Genomic DNA, 21,897 nt, shown 5'->3' with positions numbered 1-21,897 from the left:
TGAGAGTTCGGAATTGGCCTTTGATTTCTTCATACCAAATGTTACACCATGAGTGTAGATCATTCTGATAAAATTTTAGAGCTTAGTTCGCAGTTTTTTGGCCGGAACTACTGCTGGAATCCGTATAGGTCTGGTTTTACAGATTTTGTCTGCTAGTGCAGAAAATTGGACTGATATGTTGAAGCCCTTACACTCCGAACTAACTCTTGAACTCTTCATAAAAAATGATCCTTAGGATGTCTATAATGGATATGAAAAGTTTCAACTCATTTGGAGTTCATTTGGTCAGTATGCCGCTCCTCCTTCCTTGCCTAGCTCGGTTTCTCCTAGTCGGAGTAGGGAAATGTCCTAATATTCACTTTTTAGTGCATTTCCAAGCTTCTCCATCATTTCCTAGCATGATAAGGAGAACATAATAAATATATATAAATAAACACAAAGGTGAAGTAAAAGTGCAAGATTAGGGGAATAATTACTAGGTAATTAAGGACCTAACGTGTTATATCTAGCAAACTGGTTTGTTTATTTATTTTTTTATTTTTTTATAGGTGTGTGTATGCATGTCATCAAAATTTGCAGTAGTATATTTTGGGTCTTCATTCTACTTTAACGAGATGGACTTGTGGTATTTGTAGATTACTTATTTTGGACCTTGGACATTTTATTAGATGTTCTCATATAAGAAATTGTTATGTGTAATCTTATACATTTTTGATAACATGAGAATGTACTTTTTGTAACCTTTTATGGATTTGAGGACTCCAATTCTAGATCTTTGTGGACATAATTTGTGTCTTAGTATAGAAAAGAGAACACACATGAGTGTTATTTTTGTGTCCCCTTGTGGATTTAAGGACTCCATTTTCAGATCTTTGAGGACATAATTTATGTGTCCTAGTTTAGAAAAGAGGACACATATGAGTGTAATTTTTGTGTCTTCTTATGGATTTAAGGACTCTGTCCAGAGCTTTTAGGACATAATTTGTGTGTCCTAGTATAGAAAAGAGGACACCTATTAGATAATAAGAGGATGCAATTTAGGTGTCCTCTTATAGATATAAGGACACCACGTCCAAAGGTTTTAGGACACGTAAACTATGTCCTAGTATAGAAAAAAGGATACATTTCCAGTGTCCTTGTTTGAGACTTACAATGATTTTCTGGTAGATGACTTTTTTTTAGAGAGACCTTGTATGTATTAGAGGACTCTCTTTTAGGGCTGGGCACGGTCCCAGACCGGCACTGGATTTGCTGGGACCGGGACCGGCTATTTTTTTTGGGCCGGGCTTGCAGTTCCAAAGAATGGGGACCGGGACAAGCGGGCAGGTTTTTTTGGGCTTTCGGGCCCAACCCGTCTTTGAAAAAAAAAAAAAATTGATAAGAAAAGAAAGCCAGAAAGGTTTTTGGCTTTGAAAAATCGAAGGGAGAAGAGATTTGGATTGCTGGGAAAAGAGAAGAAAGGTTGTGTGGGTTCTTTTAGTTCCTGATGTCATGCACGACTTGCGGCAACTGTGGCGACAGCAGTCGAGGAGGACGAAGAGAACTAGCATGATGACGGCGCCAGAGTTGAACTTGAAGAGCGAGAGGTAGAGGAAATGAGGAATAATGGACTGGCTGATCTCTAGTTTTTGGAGGAGGAGCAAAGTTGGGGGCTTGGGGTTGACTGGCTGAGGAAGAAGAAGAAGAAGAAGAAGAACTGAAGAAGAGAGAAGAAGAAACAAGCAGAGGAGAGGAGAGGAATCGTGAAAGAAAGAAGAAGGAGAGAGAAGAATGATAAAAGAAATATAAAAAAAGAAGAAGAAGGAGAAAGAAGAAGACGCAGAGGAGAGAGAATAAAGAAGAATAAAAGAAATATAAAAAAAGAAGAAGAAGGAGAAAGAATAAAGAAGATGCAGAGGAGAGAGAATAAAGAAGAATAAAGAAGAATGATAGTGATATGTAGTCTTGAGAATAGTGAAAAGTAGAAGGATACGTCAAAAGAGGGAGAGGATAAGTACAAAAGATAAAAAATATATTACTTGTGTAGTGAAGTTCGGGTTCTTCTGTCCAAAAGGTCAGCAAAAGTCAAGGACCGGGACAGGACCGGCAGGAATGAGTTTGGGACCGAACCGGCCCGAAAGTAACCATTTTCAGTCCAAAACCCGACCCGACCCGGCCGGTCCCTTGGGGTTTTTCGGTCTTTCGGTCATTTATGCCCACCCCTACTCTCTTTCAACATGCTTGTATCATGTTTTTCTAGACTTCAATGTAAGAAATATTCTTGTTTTCAATTAACTAAGTGATTAATGTTTTTGATACGTGTATAAGATGTGAGGTTAGTTTGGGTAGTTTTGGTGGTCTATTAATTTGGTATTTTTGGTGGGTCTATTTAGTGAAGCATTATTATAAAAAATTAAATTAGTAGTGCATTAAGTAGGGGTGCGAAGTAAGTAAATTGAAATGTATGAATAAAATTTTCCATAGGAGAACAAATATGTCTTTCTTTTTGGGTTTCGGCACTTTGAAAATGAAATAGTGAAGAAAAAAAAACTTATAAACAAGAACTCCTCGAACAATCTACATTTTAGGAATCAAAGAGGAAAGCTTGAGCAGTAGTAAGAGGGAAAGAATTGGACCACACTTGAGTATGGTTGCTATGTCCAAGCTTGGCTAAAGCATCCTCTAAGGAATTTGCCTCTCGATTAACATGCTTGAAGGAAATGATTTGGAGTTGTTCTGCTAAAATTTTGATGTCTCGAATGATTGGCTTTAGATGCCAAGGAGTCTGAATCTTGTCATTGATAGCATCAATTAGAAATCTTAAGTCACCTTCTATTTCTAATGAAGACAAACCATGAAGCAAAGCTGCATGCATGTCAGAGATAGCTCTTCTGCTACAAGAATAACCACCTGGTGAAGATTTTTGCAAACCACTAAAATGGGAAGATCATCAGCATATCTGAAGACAAAACCACCAGCTGCTTTGGAAGAGGAGAACACAGAACCATCAAAATTAAGTTTAAAACAACCCTCATTAGGGGGATATCATTTTATGTTTCTAGGCTCAAACTTTTCCTTACTGCATTCAACTGAAGATAACTATAATAGGAAGAGGCTGTAGTAAATAAAATTCTAGTATGAGAAAAAGATTTATTTGTGAAAATAAGATCATTCCTTGCTTTCCAAATGAAATAAGCTGTATTCAAAGCTATGTTGAAGGAGTCATTATCCTTAGATGAAACAGTGGATAAGAAATGTAACCACTCTATAACTCTATAAAGGATCTTTGCCAAAATTGAGGCTAGACACTACAACAAAAAGTATTTTTAGCGACCAAGTTTTTTGCGAGGAATTCATTTTCCTCAGTAAATGTCACTTTTTACGAGGAATATTATGATTCCTCACTAAATGTCATTAGATTTTCAGCGAGAAACATATTTTCCTCACTATACACCACTTTCTACGACGAAGATTTCGGTTCATCACTAAAAGTTACCATAGTTTGGTCTCCAAAATCATCATGTTATTAGCAAGGAAATATGAGAATTGGGTGAGGAATTTTTTCATCGCGAAAACGATATTCAACGAAGAAATAATGATTTTGTCGTTATTAGTTGGCGGAAAATTATGTAAAACCCGCCAAATTCAATGGCGACAAAACTATGGTTTCTTCGCTAAAAGTCTGTGTTTTATGAGGAACTATTTCCTCGTCAAAAGAAGAAATAGGCGAGGAAATAACGATTTCGTCGATTTGTTTGGTAGAAAATTATATAAAACCCGCTAGATTCAATGACGACAAAAATATGGTTTCCTCGCTAAAAGTTTGTGTTTTACGAGGAACTATTTCCTCATTAAAAGAAGCAATTAGCGAGGAAATAACGATTTCGTCGTTATTTGTTTGGTGGAAAATTATGTAAAACCCGCCAAATTCAATGGCGACAAAAAGTATGGTTTCGTCGCTAAAAGTCTGTGTTTTACGAGGAACTATTTTCTCGCCAAAAGAAGCAATTAGCGAGGAAATAACGATTTCATCGTTATTTTTTTGGAGGAAAATTATGTAAAACCAGCCAAACTCAATGGTGACAAAAGTACGGTTTCCTAGCTAAAAGTCTGTGTTTTACGAGGAACTATTTTCTCGTCAAAAGAAGCAATTAGTGAGGAAATAACCATTTTGTCGTTGTTAGTTTGGCGAACAATTATGTAAAATCTGCGAAATTCAATGGCGACAAAAGTATGATTTCCTCACTAAAAGTCCGTGTGTTTACCAAGTGCTCTGCATGTATAAAAGTTTTTTTTTTTTGAGACAAAAAAAAGTTATTGCAGAAAAGATACTTAGGAGAGAAAAGTTGGTTGTGGGATCTTTTCTATTTAATTTTCTTAATAAAAATATTTTTTGTAATTATCATAATTTCCCTCCTAATTTAATTAATTTTCAAATCTTCTAAGGTTATTTCTATCCAGAGGTCGAATCTTGACAATTATCATTTTTCAGATTTCTTTCAAAATATTTTAAAATAAATACTATAGTTGTAATTCTTTAAACAACACTTTCTCTTCTGAATATTTCAATTGACTCTTGCACCTGACCTCTCCATAATCAGAGGACTACTAGGAATGATTGCTTGGTTAGTTAATTTAATTCCAGTTCATCTCTATACTACTTGAATGTATACGTGTATATAAATATATATCCACACACACACACACATAGATAGAGGGCCCTTCAACTAAGGGATCTTTTTTTTTTTTTTACCATTTTAAGGGATTGCTTATTAGACTCACTTTTTTTTATCGCATTTCGACATCTCGACCGTTCAATTTTTAGGCCCTTCTAGTGAGCGATCCCTTAAAAAAGCCAAAAAAAAAAAAGAATCTCTCACTAGAAGGGTCATATATATATATATATATGACTTATATTCTCGATCCATTTCTTTGTCATTAATCTTGCGTCCACTTTGTATACATGACATCTTCACATGTTAAGAAATTGCATATGGGACCATTATGATTTGAAGATCCAAACTGATTTATTTTTAGGACACCTCATATTTCATTAAGGTGTTGACCTTGGAAGAAATAACTAATCGAACACACTTTGTTCAGTATTAACCGTTATTATCATCATGATCATAAATAGTTAATTGGTTCCCGATTGAGTTGAAATTTTGCATAGTGATCAAGGAGTGGTGTCTTACAAGTCGAATGGTTTGGATTGTAGAAATATGATTGCATAGGGGGTCGTACTCTAGACGCTACACACTATGTAATTTAATTTTGACAATCTAACCCTTCAAACTTTAGATCTTTATACATAGATTGTCTATGAAAAATATTTAGATCTTCATACATAGATTGTATATGCAAAACATTTTTCAAAATAATCATTTAGTTAGCCATTATCATATATAACATTAGCCTTAAAACCTAACCCCTAATCCCTAAACTCTTAATCCTAAACCCTAAACCCTAAATCTAAACTTTATATTGTTGAGGTAAGAAAAAGAAGAAAAAGAATTAGAGAAGGCGGGTTTCGAAAACATAAAAATAAAAAGCGGGACTTGAATGCGGCAATAACAACAAAAATGCCCCGAAATAGGGAGGTAAAAAATCAGTCAGAAGAGTAACACGACAAAAAACCCTGAAGAACAGAAGAAATGGGTCTGAGTGCTCGGTTGGGGTTTGGGGGTAAACTGAAAAACTAGACTGCATGGGTGATCAATAGGCTTCCTAATGGCGATCGGGGAGATCTCAATCAACCAAAACAGAGGCTTCCTTCAATTTTTCGTTGGGTTTGCTCTATCACTGGAGAACCGATCTGGTATTGAGAGTTTAGCTTCACTTTAGTCCCTCCCTTCAGGTATGTCTGTAACTTCAACTCTTTTATTAGGTTCTCTATACAGTATAACAGCCAATTCAATCTTACAGACAAGGATAAAGATATGAAGGCTTGAAGGGTTGTGACGAGGTGTTGTTGTTGGTCGACGACGAAGCGGTTGGCAGTGTTGATCATGGCGTCGATTACGATACACCCTTCACCACACGCTCATGACTCTCCTGGGGTTTAAAGATTTCTCCTCCTTTTTGGGTTTTTGATTAACAGCAAAAAGGTGGGTAGTCGCTCTGTTCTTGTGCTTTAATGGCTTTTGAATTAAGTGGGCTTTGGATTGTCTGGTTTGCGGCTTATGGCAATGTTGAGTTGTGAGTGAGAAAGAGAGAAGTGTTTGGTGAATTGTAATTGGGTTGGAGTTTTTTGTCTCTTTTTGTCTTTGTTTTTCGTCTTGAATTGAAATAGGGAGGGAGGCAAAGATATGCCTCTATTCAATTAGCTGCAGTTTTGCCTATAAAATTTACCAAACATGGCTTCAGTAATTGCCACCAAATCTTGCCTCTATTCAATTAGCCAGGTACGTCCCTTTCTCAATGAGCTTTCATTTCAGTTCAATGATGTTTATGTTCTGTATTTCAATACCAAATAATACTGGTTTTCTTTTCTTTTCTGTGTATGGATATGTGATCAATGGATGTATGACGCTGCAAGTTAATAATTTCGTCAGGCTTTCAGTAAGTACCAACTTTTGCTACTGAAAATTTAATATTTGCCTGTTTACTTTGCAAGATTAGGGTCGGAGCATGAATTTTACGGTGTTAAGTGCAACTGTTGTTTGAATCATTGTGTGTTTTTGGATTGATTCTCTCTGTGACAGGTTCCTTCATAATGACAAGCTCTGGACATTGCTAACACATTAGCCAATTCCACTTTACAATGCTTTATTTTTGTTTATTTTAACTCCATAGAGTAATTTGTGGGGGTCTAAAACTCCTTCTAACAAGGATAATAGAGTAAAGAAGTACTAAAAGGTCCTAGTTCTCAGATTACATTAATACATGAAAACAAATTTCAAAAATAGCCTTTTTGATCCACCATATGGAGTATAACACACTCTTTTGCTATTGAAAGTTTCGATAGCTAATCTCATCACCTTCTTAATCATTAGGTAGGGAGCTTTAGCACCTGCAAGACCATATATGCTTTTATTAAATTCGGTAGGTTTACTGCCATAACTTGAACTCTTTCATATTGATAGGAGCATTTTTATGCGACGTTTTAATAATTATTTTCTCATATTTTTCTTAGTTATTTCCTTTATTAAATCATTTTTTATTTAGTTTTTATTTTATAGGTACATTGAAATAAATGGAGAAGAAATGAGCTGAAATGAAGAAATGGAGTTTTCCTGGTCCAACTAGGAATCCCAGTCAACGCAGGAATCCTGATGAGGCTAGGAAACCTGAAGGCATTAGGAGATAACATGATGACGTGGGAGATATTATGGGAAATCATGGAGTTAATGTCAAAAATCAAGAGAGGATCAAGGATAATGACGCCATGGAGAGATTTAAGGGAGAAAATGTCCAAAACAAGTCCAGATTCATTCCTATTTTCACTCAAGAGTATTTTGGCCGAAAATTAAGAGAAAAATCAGATTAAATCTTGGGAAAATCAGCAATAATATATTTGGAAAGATTATGGATTTATTTTGGAGCTTTTTGATTGGTTGAGTGACATGGCAAAGCTGACATGACATTCTGTGATTGGTCAAAGCTATGTGGCATGATTGGATAGTTATTTGAGGAGATAAATCAGAAAATAATCATGCAATTAATTCAAAAATAATCTCCCTAAATCAAGGTGTTAAATTGGAGGTTTCTTATTGGTTGGATGACATAGCAGAGCTGACGTGGCGTTCTCTGATTGGCTAATGCTGTGTGGATCAATCTTGAAGACTTGGAGACTAAATTGCCACCCTCCTATAAATAGGAGCATTCTCTACACAATTTAACACACCATCACACAACAACACCATCACACAACAACACCACCACAACACACCTCTTCATTCAGAAAATTCTCTCCATCCTCTAAAGCAAGCCACAGATTTCAAGCAAGGCCGAAGCAAGAGAAGAAGGAGCCGTGACCTATTCCTCCACCATCCACCATTGAAGACTTGCTTTCAAGCTTCAAGGATCACAACGAAAATCATCCATTATCATCTTCCATCCACGGTGTAATTCGACCTCTACTTTGTAACCTTTGTTTGAATTTCGTTGGTTTTGTTTTAGTTGACATTCATGATTGAACAAAGTTATTATTTCTGGAATTTTTATGATTAAATGAGAATTTCGACTCTTCTATTGTAATTCGAGAGTTGCTTATGTGAGTTTGTTTAATTAAATTTGCTTTATAGATATCTTTTGTATTTTAATCTTATGTGGTTCAAAACACTTAGGGTTTTGATATGAATGGTGCTAGATTTAAGAACATGAAATCAACTTTTTGTTTTGTGTAACTTGAATCGAAGTAGTAAAGGTTTTGGACAAAAACCGAATTTAATTAAAGAGGATTGCAATTAGGTGGACTTTTTCATACTAAGTTGCACACTTGAGTTGATAGCCTTTCTTTGTTCTTAATGCGTTAAACATGTCATGATTGACTAGCTTTCTAGGGCTTGATTACATGTTTGATAGGATTAATCTTTGTGCTTTCACTTAGGTTAATTAGCACTGAAAAGTAAAAAATGGGAAATTATTTGCTTTCGAATATTTCACATGATCAACTCCTTTCTCATGACTTAGATGAACAATATTAGGATTTAATCGAATTTGATCATAGTTTCGGTTTTGATCTTTGTTCTCTCATTCCACCCGTGTATATATGTTTTTTTACATTTTGTTTATTTTATTTATTTAATGTTTAATTTAATAATCCTAAACCCCCATAATTGTGTTTACTTGTATATATTTCTTTCTTTGTTTTATTTTTGTAAATAATACTTTTTACTTTTATTAATTTATTTTTTCCAATTACAGGTGTACCCTCAATCCCCGGAATAGAACGATCCCTATTTACTATATACTAACGATGACATTTCAGGGTTAAATTATGCGCTTGCTCAAAGCGTATCACATATTTATGTGAAATTATGTAATTTTGCTTTATGTTTTGGTGCTTCTTTTTCTGAGTTTGATTTCCTTTTACTTTTTATGTTTAAAAGATACATTCATACAGAGAACCAAGAAATTGTACCAGGACACTTGTACTCAGCGAACTATTTCAAAGTTGAATAATGAACTCTATGAAGTCCACCAAATAATGACTTGCAATGTTCAGGAAGTTCTTGGCGTCGGTGAAAAGTTGGACTGTAAGTTTTTTGTTTGCTTCTAAAGGGAAGGTTTTGGCTTCTGTATAAGTGATAAAATGGCTCCCAAATTTGAATTTTGTAGAGGTCAACCAAATGTCTAATCGTTTAACATCAAAGTCTCGTGCATATGCAGATAAGGCAAGAGACTTGAATCAACAGGTTAGTGTTACAGATTAGTCTTATTTGATTTGTATATGATACAAAGTAGTCTATACCATTTCCTTGGTGACATCAAAATTATAGATTGGAATTGCTCTGGATCATTATGTTTAATTAATATGATTCCTATTGTACTTGTATGAACAATGTTGCATGCAAGCTCTCCAGTACTACACTGTTTGTTTCAATACCAAATCACTTGTACGGTTTCAGTGTTTTATGGTGGCATATTGGTAGATGAGGTATTACATGACAGTGGAATTTTCTTTATCTACTGAAACAACCTTCTGTGCTTGTGGGGGTTCACAATATTTATCACTTGTGCCTGATGGTGGTGATGTATGCTTTTGCTATTGCTAAGCTTATTTAGGGTTGTCTTTATTTATTAGGATCATCTACAGTACATTAATGTACCAATACATCAAGTAGACTACGTTCAATACAGAGGTAGACTAGCTCAGTACATGGGTAGACATGCATAGAGTTAGTCTACCCTTGCACCGAGCTAGTCTACATCTGTATTGAACCTAGTCTACTTGATGTATCGGTACATTAATGTACTGAAGTATTTTCCTTATTTATTATTGCTCTTCTTTAATTTCTACAGCTTTCTTGTTTTTTGTACAATTTAGTCTCTTTCATAGCTGTATTTGTTTCAATGAGGAAAATTTCTCCAATCTGCTATGAGCACTTCAGAGTGAGATGTTTTTGTCAAGCATTTGGGTCATATGTATAGTTCATATGGAGTCGTATGTGTGGCTAAAATTTAATTCATCTTCACATCTAATTAATTGTAGGCTCTGATCAGTAAGTGGGCTCCTGTTGCCATGCTCTGCAGGTGCTAAAGCTCTCTACAAAATATCTAAAAGAGGACTTTCATTTCTAGTGACGAGTTCCAAGTGCAAGGGAAGAAGAGATTCCAAGATTTAGGGAAGTGATCAAGAGGATGCCAAAAACAAAATTGAGGATCCCTAAACTCTTTTGAATTAGTATATAGTATTGATATAACTACTTTGAATCAGTACTTATTGTAAGGGAATACTTTGAGTTATTACTTTTAATTTTAGTATATATTTCTTTTGTCTACTCATCTTATTTCTCGCCATAACCAAACAATTGCAATAAAAATGAAATTTCTCATTATGGACAAGAGAACCTACAATGACAAAAGTAAAGTTCCTCGTCATTGAGTACAATTAGGGAGGAATGGTTTCCTCGTTGTTAAGTATCTTTAACGAGAAAACTTTTTCTCGCTGAAAGAATACATGGTACAATGAAACAAAATATCCTCACTAAAAAAAGTTTATAGCGAGAAAAAGCTTCCTCACCCAAAGCTTATAACGACGAAAATTCGTTGCAGAAAAAGTAGTTTAAATATTTTATTTATTTACATTTTTAATTTTAATTATCATTGGCGAGGAAATAATTAATTTCGCGACGAACTCTAGTGACAGGACCCGCCCCGACTTTCACCCTGAAATCCGAGGTGGCCCTGTGGGGCCCACGTTAGGGATAACTCTACCAAAAATTTGGCAGAGTCACCTCTAAAATGGACTACCCAAAAACCTGTAAAACACACTAAACACTTCAAGCAAACCAACCTTATACTCCTGGAGCCACCCTGCTCCCAATTACCAACAACTCCACTTTCACAAAACACAAACTCAAAATACTAATCCCAAGGTTATGCAGAGCAATACTACTATACACAGGGATATAAAAGAAGAGTAAAGGATCAAGCGATCCTACACTGCGGAAGTAGTGACAACTATGCCTCAAATGTCATGTACGCCCGACCTCCACTAATTTGCCTGCAAACTGGGCATTAGAAACCGAAAGGCCCAGGGGAAAGTAGACGAAAAACGTTAGCGTGAGTGGACAAAAATAAACAATTTAAAGGAAAAAGGATTTCATACTTTCCCACATTTATTCTCTTTAATAATCGATGCATGCAACAATTAGAAAAAAATACATTTAGCTTTAAATCCAAGAATTCCAAAACGATAAATTGACTAGCCTCGCTAGTCACCACATTCGAAAACTATATCGTAAAACCGAAGTCTCATTTCTCAAGAAAATACGACCAGCCCCGCTGGCTACAGTGAAAATCGGACTAGCCCCGCTAGTCAAGCAACGATAAAATATGGGGAAGAAGTTTCACCATACAAAAGAAGGGAGCCTTATTGGCTCGGGTCGGAGTGTCCCACACTCTAGAGCATCCCATGCTCTCCTCTACTCGCCTACGAACACATAGTAAGTAGGGAGGAGTACTAATAGGCTAGCCAGTAATATAATATGTATATATAACGACCCTGGGTATGGTGGTTAAAAAAACCGATAACTCAATAAAGCTTCCCCATGTCCCACGTATAAAGAAAACACGGGTACGATTCCCAACCGTACTCGGAAATACTCAAAGAGTCGTATAAATTAACAGCGTGTCCCACACGCTAAAGAAATAAGTAGATTGTCAATGAGGCATTCCCAATGCCAAAAAATCGAATAAATAAACAAGAATTTATTCCATCGAAATCCCATTTCGAAAATCTTTCAGAAATCTCAAATCGACGATTATAAAGATAATATAAACAGTATAAATCTCGAAAATCACATCGAAAATCAATTCGTCGAAAATCAACATCATTTATAATTTCGAATCCGAGCATAACATCTTCATAACCAAAACTCACAACCGGTAACAAAACATAAATACTTCATGAGAATCATTATTTAAAAGTAAATCCATGAGATAATTCGCAATTATCTTTATATGCTCGGAAAATACGTTAATAAAATAGAACAAGCTTTAATAAATAAATGCATGCATCACTTATTTAAAACAAACGTCCACTCACAGTACTATTGGGCAACCACGCAGACGAGTTCCTTCATCTAACCGTAGCTCGCGACATTGCCCTGTACACAATTATATTTCCATAAACGGTAATCCGATATAATAATTACGAACTTAAACGAAATCCGAAAATCCCTATCTCCAATACTTCTCAAATTCAACCCAAATCTCTTCCACAATTCTAATTCCTCAATTTACATATTCCAAAAAGAAAACGAGGGAAATCCGACGGCCGGATTTCCCATAATTCCACCACAAAACTCCAAACTTCGAAAATTCACAAACAATTCCAAACTCCTCCAAAATTCACCAAACTTCACATATAAGCTCTATGATAATTATAGAATTTAACTAGCTAAAAATTGAAATTTATAAACTACCCTAGCCGCCGCTACCGCCGCCCACAGTGGCGGCGCCGCCGCCACCATCTCCGATGGCCACCAAAATTTGACAGTAGCACCTTCTCAACACACTGATTCAACTTCTCAACTACAACATTCCCAAATAACAATTAAAAACGGCCGAAATCGATCAATGAACAAAAACCCAGAAATCCTCAAGAACCCTAGAATTTCAATTCGTCGATTCGGCATCTACACAACAAATCGTGATACAAGGCCATAGGGGAAATGAACAGTGATGAAAACCGAACCTTCGACGGCGAGATGGGGACCGGAGGTGACCGGAATCGCCGGAAATCGGCAAAAACTTCAAACTGCAGCCGGGGAGAATTTGGTTTCGATCCGAGCTTTTCCGGCCAAATCGTTGTGAAATACCTCCACAGACGTGACAAGGGGAAGAAACCGAGCTTGGGGGTGGCCGGATCGTGTCCTGGGTCGGCCGGAGGAGGAAGAAACGGGAGGGGGAAGAAATCGGCCGAGAGGGGAGAAAGAGTCGGGGAGAGAGAAAGAGAGAACTTACCCGGTTGGGTAGGTTTCTGAAAATAGAAATCTACCAACAGTAAATTTCCATATATATATATAACTTACCATGAACAGTAATTTCTACATTTTCGCTTATAACTTTCGCATACGAGCTCCGATTTTTACGTACCACATATGCACGCGCTCGGTTTAACGTCCTCTACAACTTCCATGAAGAACATTTTCTCAAATTTTGACCCGAACAAAAAGTCAACTTTTAGGGCCACTAAAAGTATCGAAACAGAATAAAAAGTGAAAGTAATTGTTGTTTACCGTCCAAATGACTAGTAAACAGGTGAATTTAGGTTCGGGACGTTACATCTAGTATGTCGGAAAATATATTTAACGACTATTTTCTAATCGTTGAACTTTTTTATCGAGAAAAAAATATGGGTTTGAGTGAGGAAAGAAAATGTCGCTATAGAATAACAGCGAGACAAATAGATTTCATCACGGAAAGGGTTTGACGAGGACATTGTTTTTTCGTCGCTGAACCTTTTCTTGACGAGCATTCTCCGACGAATTGAAGACGAAAAGAATTTCCTCGCGGAAGTACTTCCGCGATGAAATGTCTGTTTTTAGCGAGAAATTTGTTTCTCGCAAATGAGGTTTTTTGTTGTAGTGAGAGGTTGGGAAAATTGGAAAGCCATATTTTTTGAGATCCAACACAGTTGAAGAACAGATGATCTATATTTTCAATTGTTGAATTACAGATAGGGCATTGTTGATTGATCATTTGTCTAGTAAAAATTTGGTCTCTAGTAAGAAGTCGCTTCTTGAATAACAGCCAAGCAAAAGTTTTAATCTTAGGAGCCAAGGTTTGCTCACACATTTTATGCAGAACATTGGAGTTAGAATGAGTAGCAATGTTTTGATTCAACAAATCAGAAGCAGATTTAACAGTAAACTTACTATTGCCAGTAAAATCCCAAATCATTTCATCATGGAAAGAATAAAAAGGTATCAGGACAAATTGAATTTTGATGACAACATCTGCAGTGAGGATGGCTGAAAGCTTTTGCACATTCCACTACCTATTCAAAAAGTAATCAGCTATAACTTCTTGGTTATTAACATTTTCTTTTTGAGTATCAGAAAGTAAATTAATAAGTGGAAAAGGAAGAACCCATTTGAAATACCAAAATTTAACAGTTTTACCATCACCAATGATCCATCTGATAATAGAAGAAATAAGTTTTTGAGAGTCTAAAATGCCTTTCCAGGCTAAAGAAGAAATTGAACGTTTAGGAATAGTCCAGAAAGAATGGTACTTCATATATTTTACTATGATTAATGGAACCCGCCAATTACTATGATCTGTTAAAATCTTACAACCTAACTTGGCAAGGGTAGCTTGATTAAAGTGGGAGAAAGATCATATACCTAGTCCTCTCTTGTCTTTAGGAGTACAAATGGTAGACTAGGGGTCATCATGAGCCGGGCAAGGGCCATCCCTACCCTAAATTTTAGGGCTTAGGGTCGGGCCAGCCTGAGGCTTAAATATGGTAACCCTTATTCACCCGAAAGGTTCGAGCCGCTAGGGCCTAAAGGGCAGGGTCGGGTTGGCCTTCCAAATAGGACCAAATAGGGCCAAATATGGCCGAAAACGGCCTTATTTTGTTTAACAAAAAGAAATATGTTATTTTCTTTTTTTTCTCAAAATATGTCTCAATGGTTATATAGATAATCCAAGACTCAATCTTTTTGTTGTTGATCGTATTTAATATATTAGAATAACATTAATAACATTTATAAATATTAGTTAAAGTGGGTATATTCAATTAACTATCTCTCTAAATCTCCTAGAATTTGAGGAACGGTCAGACCGGCCTTCCCTAATGCAAGGGCTGGGTCGGGCTTTGGCCCTAAGGGCCGGGCGCGCTTGGGGAGGACTTAGGCTCGAAGGGCCAAATGATGACCTTTATGGTAGACCAAGCCACTGAAAATTGAGTGGTATTGCCCCAGAAGAATTTTCTATATTCAGCATCTAAATCCTTAGTAATTTTGGTTGGACATTTAAAACAAGATAGAACATGGTTCGGTAAGCCAGAGAGGTTGGCTTTGAGAAGAGCAAACTTTCCGCCTCTAGACAAAGAAGCCCCTTTCCAACCAAGCTAGATTTTTCTGCATTTCCAGAAGCAGATCTCTGGAATTGATAGGGTCTTTCCAAAAATTAATGTTATTAATACCAAGATACCTACCTAAAGTTGTCTTGTGTTGAATATTCAGAATATTACTAATATGAGTCCTGATAGGTGAAGGAATGCTATGAGAGAAGTAGAGAGTGGATTTCTTATAATTAATTTGTTGACCAATAGCTTTACTAAAAAGATTTTAAAGTGTTCAGTAAATGTTTGGCAGCAGACATAGTAGCTTTAGCAAAGATCAGACACCATTGTTCAAATCTTTGACAACATGAAAAACCAAAAGCTCTACCCTTCCATCCATTGGATATATAGAAGGGAGGGCAGAGGCCTTTGGCATCAGCAAAGAAGAGATTAGAAATCCTAAGACCATTAAGAGAGGTTGTAAACCAACTTGGTTCTTTGTAGAGGTACAAAGAGCATTCAAATGTTGATTTAGAGGTTCAATACAGAGAATAAAAATGTAAGGAGAGAGAGAGGATCACCTTGTCAAATTCCTTTTTCAGGTTCAAAAGGAGATTGGAGAACACCATTGAGATTAATAGAGAGGTGACTGAAGTAATGCAATTCATAACAAGATCAATCCAGTGCTTATGGAAACCAAAGCTAGAAAGATAGTGAGCAATAAAATCCCATTTTAACAAATCATAAGCTTTTTCCTAGTCAATCTTGATAGCCATAGCACCTGAGGGTTTTTGGTTTTGCTAAAGTTAGAGAAGTTCATGAGCAATAAGAATATTGTCAAAAATGGACCTACTCGGAACAAAAGCTCCTTGATTAGGAGAAATACACTTGTGAAGTAGAAGTCGTAGCCTATTAACTAAAATTTTGGATATAATTTTATAGATAATATTACATAATATAATTGCTCTAAAATGGTTGACTAATTTGGGATGAGCCGTTTTAGGAACCAAAACAATACTAGTTCTATTGATCAGATGTAAAGGAGTATTGTGTAAGAAAAAGTCTTGACCAAAAGGATGACTTGACCTTTAATTTGATCCCAATAAGTTTGGTAGAAAAGGTATCTGGACTAAGAGCCTTGAGGCTTCCAATTTGCTTATTGGCTTGAAAGATTTCTGCTTTAGAAACTGGTGCAAGTAACTTGTTATTATCAGCATAAGAAATGTAAGGACTGATATTAAAATTAACACAGAAAGAGACCAAAAATAAAAAGAGAAGCATTGCATGAAGTATGGAACTAGTGACTATAAAAGAGAGGAAAGAACCACATAACCAATTGAGCTATGCTAAAAATGTGTAAATTTTAGTAATTTTCGATCGTAATATTTGTATGAAATACTCAAAATCCTCTTCTTATAGAGAGGTCCTTCATGGTGCCTCATAAGTTAATCCTAGCCGTCCATTTTGACTTTATGGCTAGGATTCCCTTCTTCTTTAGTTAGGTGGCTATGGAAGTTGAGTGGCAATGAAAGGGGTGGTGGTTGCGTAGCTGAACATGTGCAAAATTGGAATTTTATGGGAAAAATAAACAAAAAATATAGCCGGATTCTGTATTAAACATTTAGCAATTTCTAAATAAAATTTCTCATAAAGAGAAGTTTTTTTTTTTTTTTTTGACTTTGTCAAGGGGAACCCAAAGGCTTCCTAGGCCCAAGATAAACCCCTTCGGCGCATGTGAAATGCTCTAACTGTGCATTGCAGCACAGTACCTGGCCACTTTGACAGCTTCGGGGTTCGAACCTAAGTTAGGGAGCACACCCAACTAGCCAAGAACCACTAGACCACTTGCAGTGGTTCTCATAAAGAGAAGTTAAGATGGAAAGAAATGAGATGAAGGGTAATTTTATTCATACCTTCTAAAATTAATATACAGACCTTGTATGATTTTTCAAAACTAAAAAAATTACAATTACAGTTTAGCGGCTTTTGCGTCTCTCTCACTCCCTCCCTCTCTCCCCCCGCTTGTTGAGAGATGGCTTCAGATTCTAGGATTGATAGTGAAGGTGCCATGGCATGCATGATGGGAGGACATAATATATTTCGAGGTCATGCTAGGGACGACAACTCAATGGTAGTACGCGACACCACCAGAGGTGGCTGGACCCAATTCTGCAGGAGATGCTGTGCAATAGTGTTGGTGTGTAGTGTAGAGGTAGAAGATGAGAACGGAGGCCATGAGGGGTTAAAATTGGAAGAGGTCCAAATAGCATATCTGAAAGTCTGGATGGAAGCACTCCAGGATGAATACCAATTCCCAGGAAAAGAAAAAAAAACATGCGAATTTCATGCAACTGTTTATTACTCGGGACTGGTCCAGACGCCATAAAACTGGCTTGTCTGTAGTTCAATTATCTAAAACAAAACTCATTTTCAGGCCTACTCTAACGAAATTGAAGAATCGCACTTCTTCTGAATCAGAAGTGTTTGGAAGTCGTGGGCTTTTTCAGTCAACCCGATGTCTCTGAATGCATTCCAAACCATCCTACAGGCAGAAACAACAAAATCTGCAGTGGCTGAAAGCTTCCACTGATCAACAACTTCTCCCACTTCTTTCAGCTGCCCAAGCATTATATATGAGGAAATGATGCAAATATAATTTCTACTTGTCATCTTTTGTTTTGTCATTAACAAGGATTTCCATATCTGATCAATTCTACCTTTGTTTCCTAAACCAGCATGCAGAATAATGAGGAAGTCGTACGTAATCCATTCGCTTTGTGTGATTCCGTTCTCAGTTTCAACCAGAGAGTTGAATTCTACATTCACCAGATGACCAATGTTGATATATAGATTGGCCAGGTTAATGTATGTTTCCCAGCCTTCAGCAAAACCAGGATCAGCTCTCATTTCATCTAATATCCATTTAACTTGATCTATCTTTAGCATTGCAGCACATGAACTTATCCAAAGATTGTAAGTGAAGATATCTGGGGCAACCTTCTGCCGTTTTAGTTCTTCAACAACTAAAGGGACCTTCTCCACTTGTCCCACTGACATGTACATAGTCATCATCTCATTGTAAGTAAGGGCACTAAGGGACAGCTTCGAATTCTTTATTCCCTCATACAGGTCCTCAGCCTTTTCAGTCAATTTTGCTGCAGCATAGCAGTGGAGGAGAGCAGTATATGTCTCACTAGTTTTTGCAGTAGGAGGTAGACCTTCAAAGTACCGTTCTGCAGCATCAATACCAAAGACTTTTGTCATCAAGACAATGCGGACTGCATAGTCTGAATCTAATAACTCAAACTCATTATGGGCGACCATCCACTCCGATACCTGCAAGCTTGTATCAATTACAAAACAGAATTCACTGAACTTTTAGCAAAATTTTGATTGCAGCATTAAATTGAAAGAGATATACAATGATTACATTTAATGTTCCAATTTAAGATCTTAGTAAAAAGAGAAACAAAACAAAACAAAACACAAAAAGCAAAAGGAATTACATTTTTTGTTTTGAAAAACAAAAAGTAGTTAGAACTATTAAAACTCCTGCAGACTATGAAAACCGCAAAATGTTTTGGTAATGCCATTGTTTTCTGAGAGATATGAAAACAACAAACCTCTGGTTCCAGATCTTTTTCCAAACCTTTTGCGCGGACTTTTAAAACTAAACAAAAAAAGAAAAGAAAAACAGAACACAAGAGTGGAGGATAACTAAATACAGCTATGCTGATAGACTATCATATGGATTATCTCAAACTTAACCTTTAGAAGGAGACGAAATGAATTTGTACAATATCCAACAATGTAACCAAAACCAGCCTATCTCCTTTTATTTTGGCCAAAAATCATTACTTACCCATAATATAGGACATAAAAGGGGACAAAAATTCTTCCCATAGTATCGACCAAAAAAAATAAAAACAAAAATTCTTCCCACAGTCATCAAGGAACTCACTAACAAAGTATTATTAGCACAAAATAGTCATAAATTTCTTTCTTTTACTTTATTATCTTTTTGTTTTTTACATGTTATATACAGACGAACAGAAACTCTTGTAAATTGGGGCAGTTCAGCAACTGGATGACATATTTTCCCTTATAACAGTAATCAAATGCTAAGCAATTCAGGAGGGTTGGTATTTTAGACATCCATTTTTCAATGCTTAGCTTGTGGCTTACCATGATCCCTGAAAGACATATCATAAATTTTCAAGAATGCTTAAAACAATTGCTACTCTAGCCGTTTTTCTAAGCAATAGGTACATTCAGACCAAAAAAACAAAGCAATAGGTACATAGAATTTCAATCCTTCATCAGTTTCGCATCCATTTAAATACTATTGGTTATGTTCTAGCAAAAACCTCCTAATGGTATTAAAACTGGGGTTTCATACTAGAGAAATATTAAACTCCAATACATGCAAATGCCCCATACAGAAATCATTACAGTTGTACGAAACCTCTTAAATGCTTCTGTTATGCATACACAAGAATAAAAGTGCTCAGATTCCACTTTCCATGATTTTTCTGGCCACCAGAACATGAAGAGAATCAATTTTGCTACAAAGAAAACAGACTACGAACCTCGAGAGCGTGCTTGTGACGCTGAGACATCCTAAGGTCCTTAGAGATCTGGCGAAGCTCTGAGATGGTGATTTGGTTACCTTCAAAGACCCATTTCTCAAGAACGTTGGTGACACTTCTCTTGGGCAGCCTCAGCCTGAAGATTCTGGTCTTCAGGTCGTCAATTTCCTGAGAATCTTGGAGAGATTCACTCAGAGCACCTGAAGAAAACGATCTTGAAATACAAGTGTTGCCCACCATGCGGCTCGCACTGCATTTTCTAGGGTTACATAATAGACTGCAATCAGTTCTCAGAGGACATTATATGGCCAATTTGGCCTCTTTGGTTGCTGAGAGAGTTGCAGGATATTATTGAAAGAAAATTAGATTCAGTGTAAGAAAGGAAGAATTAATTCGTCTGAGCTATGAAATGAGATTCACCATGGTAAGAGGTTTTGATTAAAATCGAGCATTTTGAAATTCAGATCATCAATTTCCTTTTTCTGGTAACCAAACGGAGAAATGGGAGTTGGTGTTGCTTACCGTCTGAGAGTGACAAAAAGTGACCGAGACGCCATCGCCGCTCACCTATTTTGGGTTTAGTGTTCGACCCGGGTCACCAAGAGCGCCTACTGCAGCATATTATGTACCAGAAGTCCAGAATAGAACGCACATTAACCAACAGATAGGAACGGTCCGGATTGAGGACTTTCGAACACCAAAGACCAAACGTCCAAATTCGAAATTCGAAATTTTTAGAGTAAAGATTTCATACTAGAAAAGTGAAAATTAAAAATATGTTCAAGTAAATCTCTATTTTGCGTCTGGCTCAAACTCTAGATTGGTTGACCTAATGGTAATAGAGTTTTAATTAGAGATAATCTCAGAGAATATCGTAGAGATATCCATTCAATGTATGATTACATTTCCTTGTACAATTCAGGTTCTATGTATTGTAATCGTCTATATAAAAAGACCCCTATTATCAATGAGAATACACAGCAGCTTTCTCTCAATTCCTATTTCTCTAAAACACGTTATCAGCACGAAGCTCTAACCTTGAAACCCTAAATTCATAGCCTTCAAATCCCAAAAACCTCCGCCGCCCACCTTGAAGCCCCCATCTCCAGGAGTCCAAAACCGGCGGCGCCACCTCCAGAACCGGCTGAAAAAACACCGAATCGCCCTCCAGAAGTAACAAAAGTTCCTCTGCCCGGTTCAAAGCTTTCTTCCCCGCCTCCTACATCCATACTCCACCACCAGCCGCAACTTGATCCTAGATTCCCAGAACCAGAAACATTATTCCCGGAACCGGCCTGAAGTCACTAGAACTAGCCACCAAAAGCTGCTGCGCCTTGAACCGCCACCTGCCTTTCTAGCCTCTATTCCAATATGCTCATACAAGTCCAGCCCAGAAGAAAACGATGTGGCCCAGCCCAGATGAGAAGGAAGGAGCTTCGGCCCAGAAGCCCACAGTTGACTCAGCCCACCAAGCCCAGAAGCCTGCTAACGTAAGCCCAGAATCCCATTGACGTAAGCCCAGAACCACTGACACGTCAGCGTCTGACTGCCATATCAGCAACAGGTGCCACGTCAGCTCCGGCCACTTTTCCAAGGCAAATTTTCGGGCAACCTATTTCGAGGTAATTTTTTGTAAAAGTTACCGTTTTTTGAATTTTTTAATTCAATTTCTCTTCTTTATCTCGAGGACTTGCAACTAGATTCTTCTACCCCCCCCCCCCCTTCTTCTTCATAGGGGAGACCAAAAGCCAAACTGTGGGGATTCGTGCTCACTCCAAGCTTAGAGCTTGTAGCGTCCTCTAAACTTAGAGTTTGTTGAGAAGAAACGATCGACCACAAACATCATTGTTTTGATCTAATCCAAACCCCTCTTGGAATTGGATTTCTTGGAAGCGACTACGCTCAGAAATCCCTAATTTCTTGGAAGCGACTACTCTCAGAAATTTTATTGTTTTTCGTGGTAGCTTTTTTCGCTCCGAAACTAACCTTAATCTTTTGTTGTTTTTCAGGATGAGTAACCTGAACAAGTTGAACTTTGTTCCATTGGAGACAATAGGCGCAGGATACCACAGGTGGGTCCATGATGTGTGTCAGCATCTTAAGGCTGATGGAATTCTGGAAACCATCCAAGAGCCAAGTTAGAAC

General features: G+C 37.0%; 2 protein-coding genes across 5 annotated transcripts; one reads left to right on the top strand and one right to left on the bottom strand.

The window, feature by feature from the left end:
- Positions 1–5,816: 5,816 nt before the first annotated feature.
- LOC112174170 (25.3 kDa vesicle transport protein-like) lies at positions 5,817–10,300 on the top strand. 2 transcript variants are annotated; one of them, XM_024311902.2, is made up of 6 exons: positions 5,817–5,836; positions 5,905–6,540; positions 6,975–7,023; positions 9,033–9,179; positions 9,313–9,338; positions 10,136–10,300. In XM_024311902.2, exons 2-6 carry the CDS (start codon positions 6,400–6,402, stop codon positions 10,181–10,183), a joined length of 411 nt encoding a protein of 136 aa, XP_024167670.1. In that variant the 5' UTR covers positions 5,817–5,836; positions 5,905–6,399; the 3' UTR covers positions 10,184–10,300. The 2 variants fall into 2 exon arrangements, 1 of the variants encoding a protein (XP_024167670.1); XR_005802532.1 differs by lacking the exons at positions 5,817–5,836; positions 6,975–7,023 and having other exon boundaries at positions 5,843–6,540.
- Positions 10,301–17,405: 7,105 nt separating this feature from the next.
- On the bottom strand, positions 17,406–20,430 carry LOC112174591 (pentatricopeptide repeat-containing protein At5g09450, mitochondrial). 3 transcript variants are annotated; one of them, XM_024312390.2, is made up of 3 exons: positions 20,275–20,430; positions 19,753–20,011; positions 17,406–18,499 (listed from the first exon to the last, which is right to left on the bottom strand). In XM_024312390.2, the coding sequence occupies exons 1-3, from the start codon at positions 20,307–20,309 to the stop codon at positions 17,600–17,602; spliced, it is 1,194 nt and encodes a 397-aa protein (XP_024168158.1). In that variant the 5' UTR covers positions 20,310–20,430; the 3' UTR covers positions 17,406–17,599. The 3 variants fall into 3 exon arrangements, with proteins under 3 accessions (XP_024168158.1, XP_024168159.1, XP_040365725.1); XM_024312391.2 differs by having other exon boundaries at positions 19,753–20,081; positions 20,275–20,413; XM_040509791.1 differs by having other exon boundaries at positions 19,753–20,002; positions 20,275–20,402.
- Between the last annotated feature and the right edge of the window lie 1,467 nt (positions 20,431–21,897).

Source organism: Rosa chinensis, chromosome 6, assembly GCF_002994745.2.
Source record: "Rosa chinensis cultivar Old Blush chromosome 6, RchiOBHm-V2, whole genome shotgun sequence".
Taxonomy (NCBI): Eukaryota; Viridiplantae; Streptophyta; class Magnoliopsida; order Rosales; family Rosaceae; genus Rosa; species Rosa chinensis.
The sequence above is the reverse complement of the archived record's forward strand: the minus strand, read 5'-3'. Positions and strand labels throughout refer to the sequence as shown.

Bases quoted from the DNA above. Each gene is read 5' to 3' on its own strand.
- LOC112174170 (XM_024311902.2), top strand. From the start codon at position 6,400: ATGAGCTTTCATTTCAGTTCAATGATGTTTATGTTCTGTATTTCAATA. The intron at 7,024-9,032 runs GTAGGTTTACTG...TATGTTTAAAAG, and splicing joins ATATGCTTTTATTAAATTCG to ATACATTCATACAGAGAACC. The intron at 9,339-10,135 runs GTTAGTGTTACA...AATTAATTGTAG, and splicing joins CAAGAGACTTGAATCAACAG to GCTCTGATCAGTAAGTGGGC.
- LOC112174591 (XM_024312390.2), bottom strand. From the start codon at position 20,309: ATGGCGTCTCGGTCACTTTTTGTCACTCTCAGACG. The intron at 20,012-20,274 runs GTAAGCAACACC...ATGTAACCCTAG, and splicing joins CTTTTTGTCACTCTCAGACG to AAAATGCAGTGCGAGCCGCA. The intron at 18,500-19,752 runs GTTCGTAGTCTG...ACAAGCTTGCAG, and splicing joins GTCACAAGCACGCTCTCGAG to GTATCGGAGTGGATGGTCGC.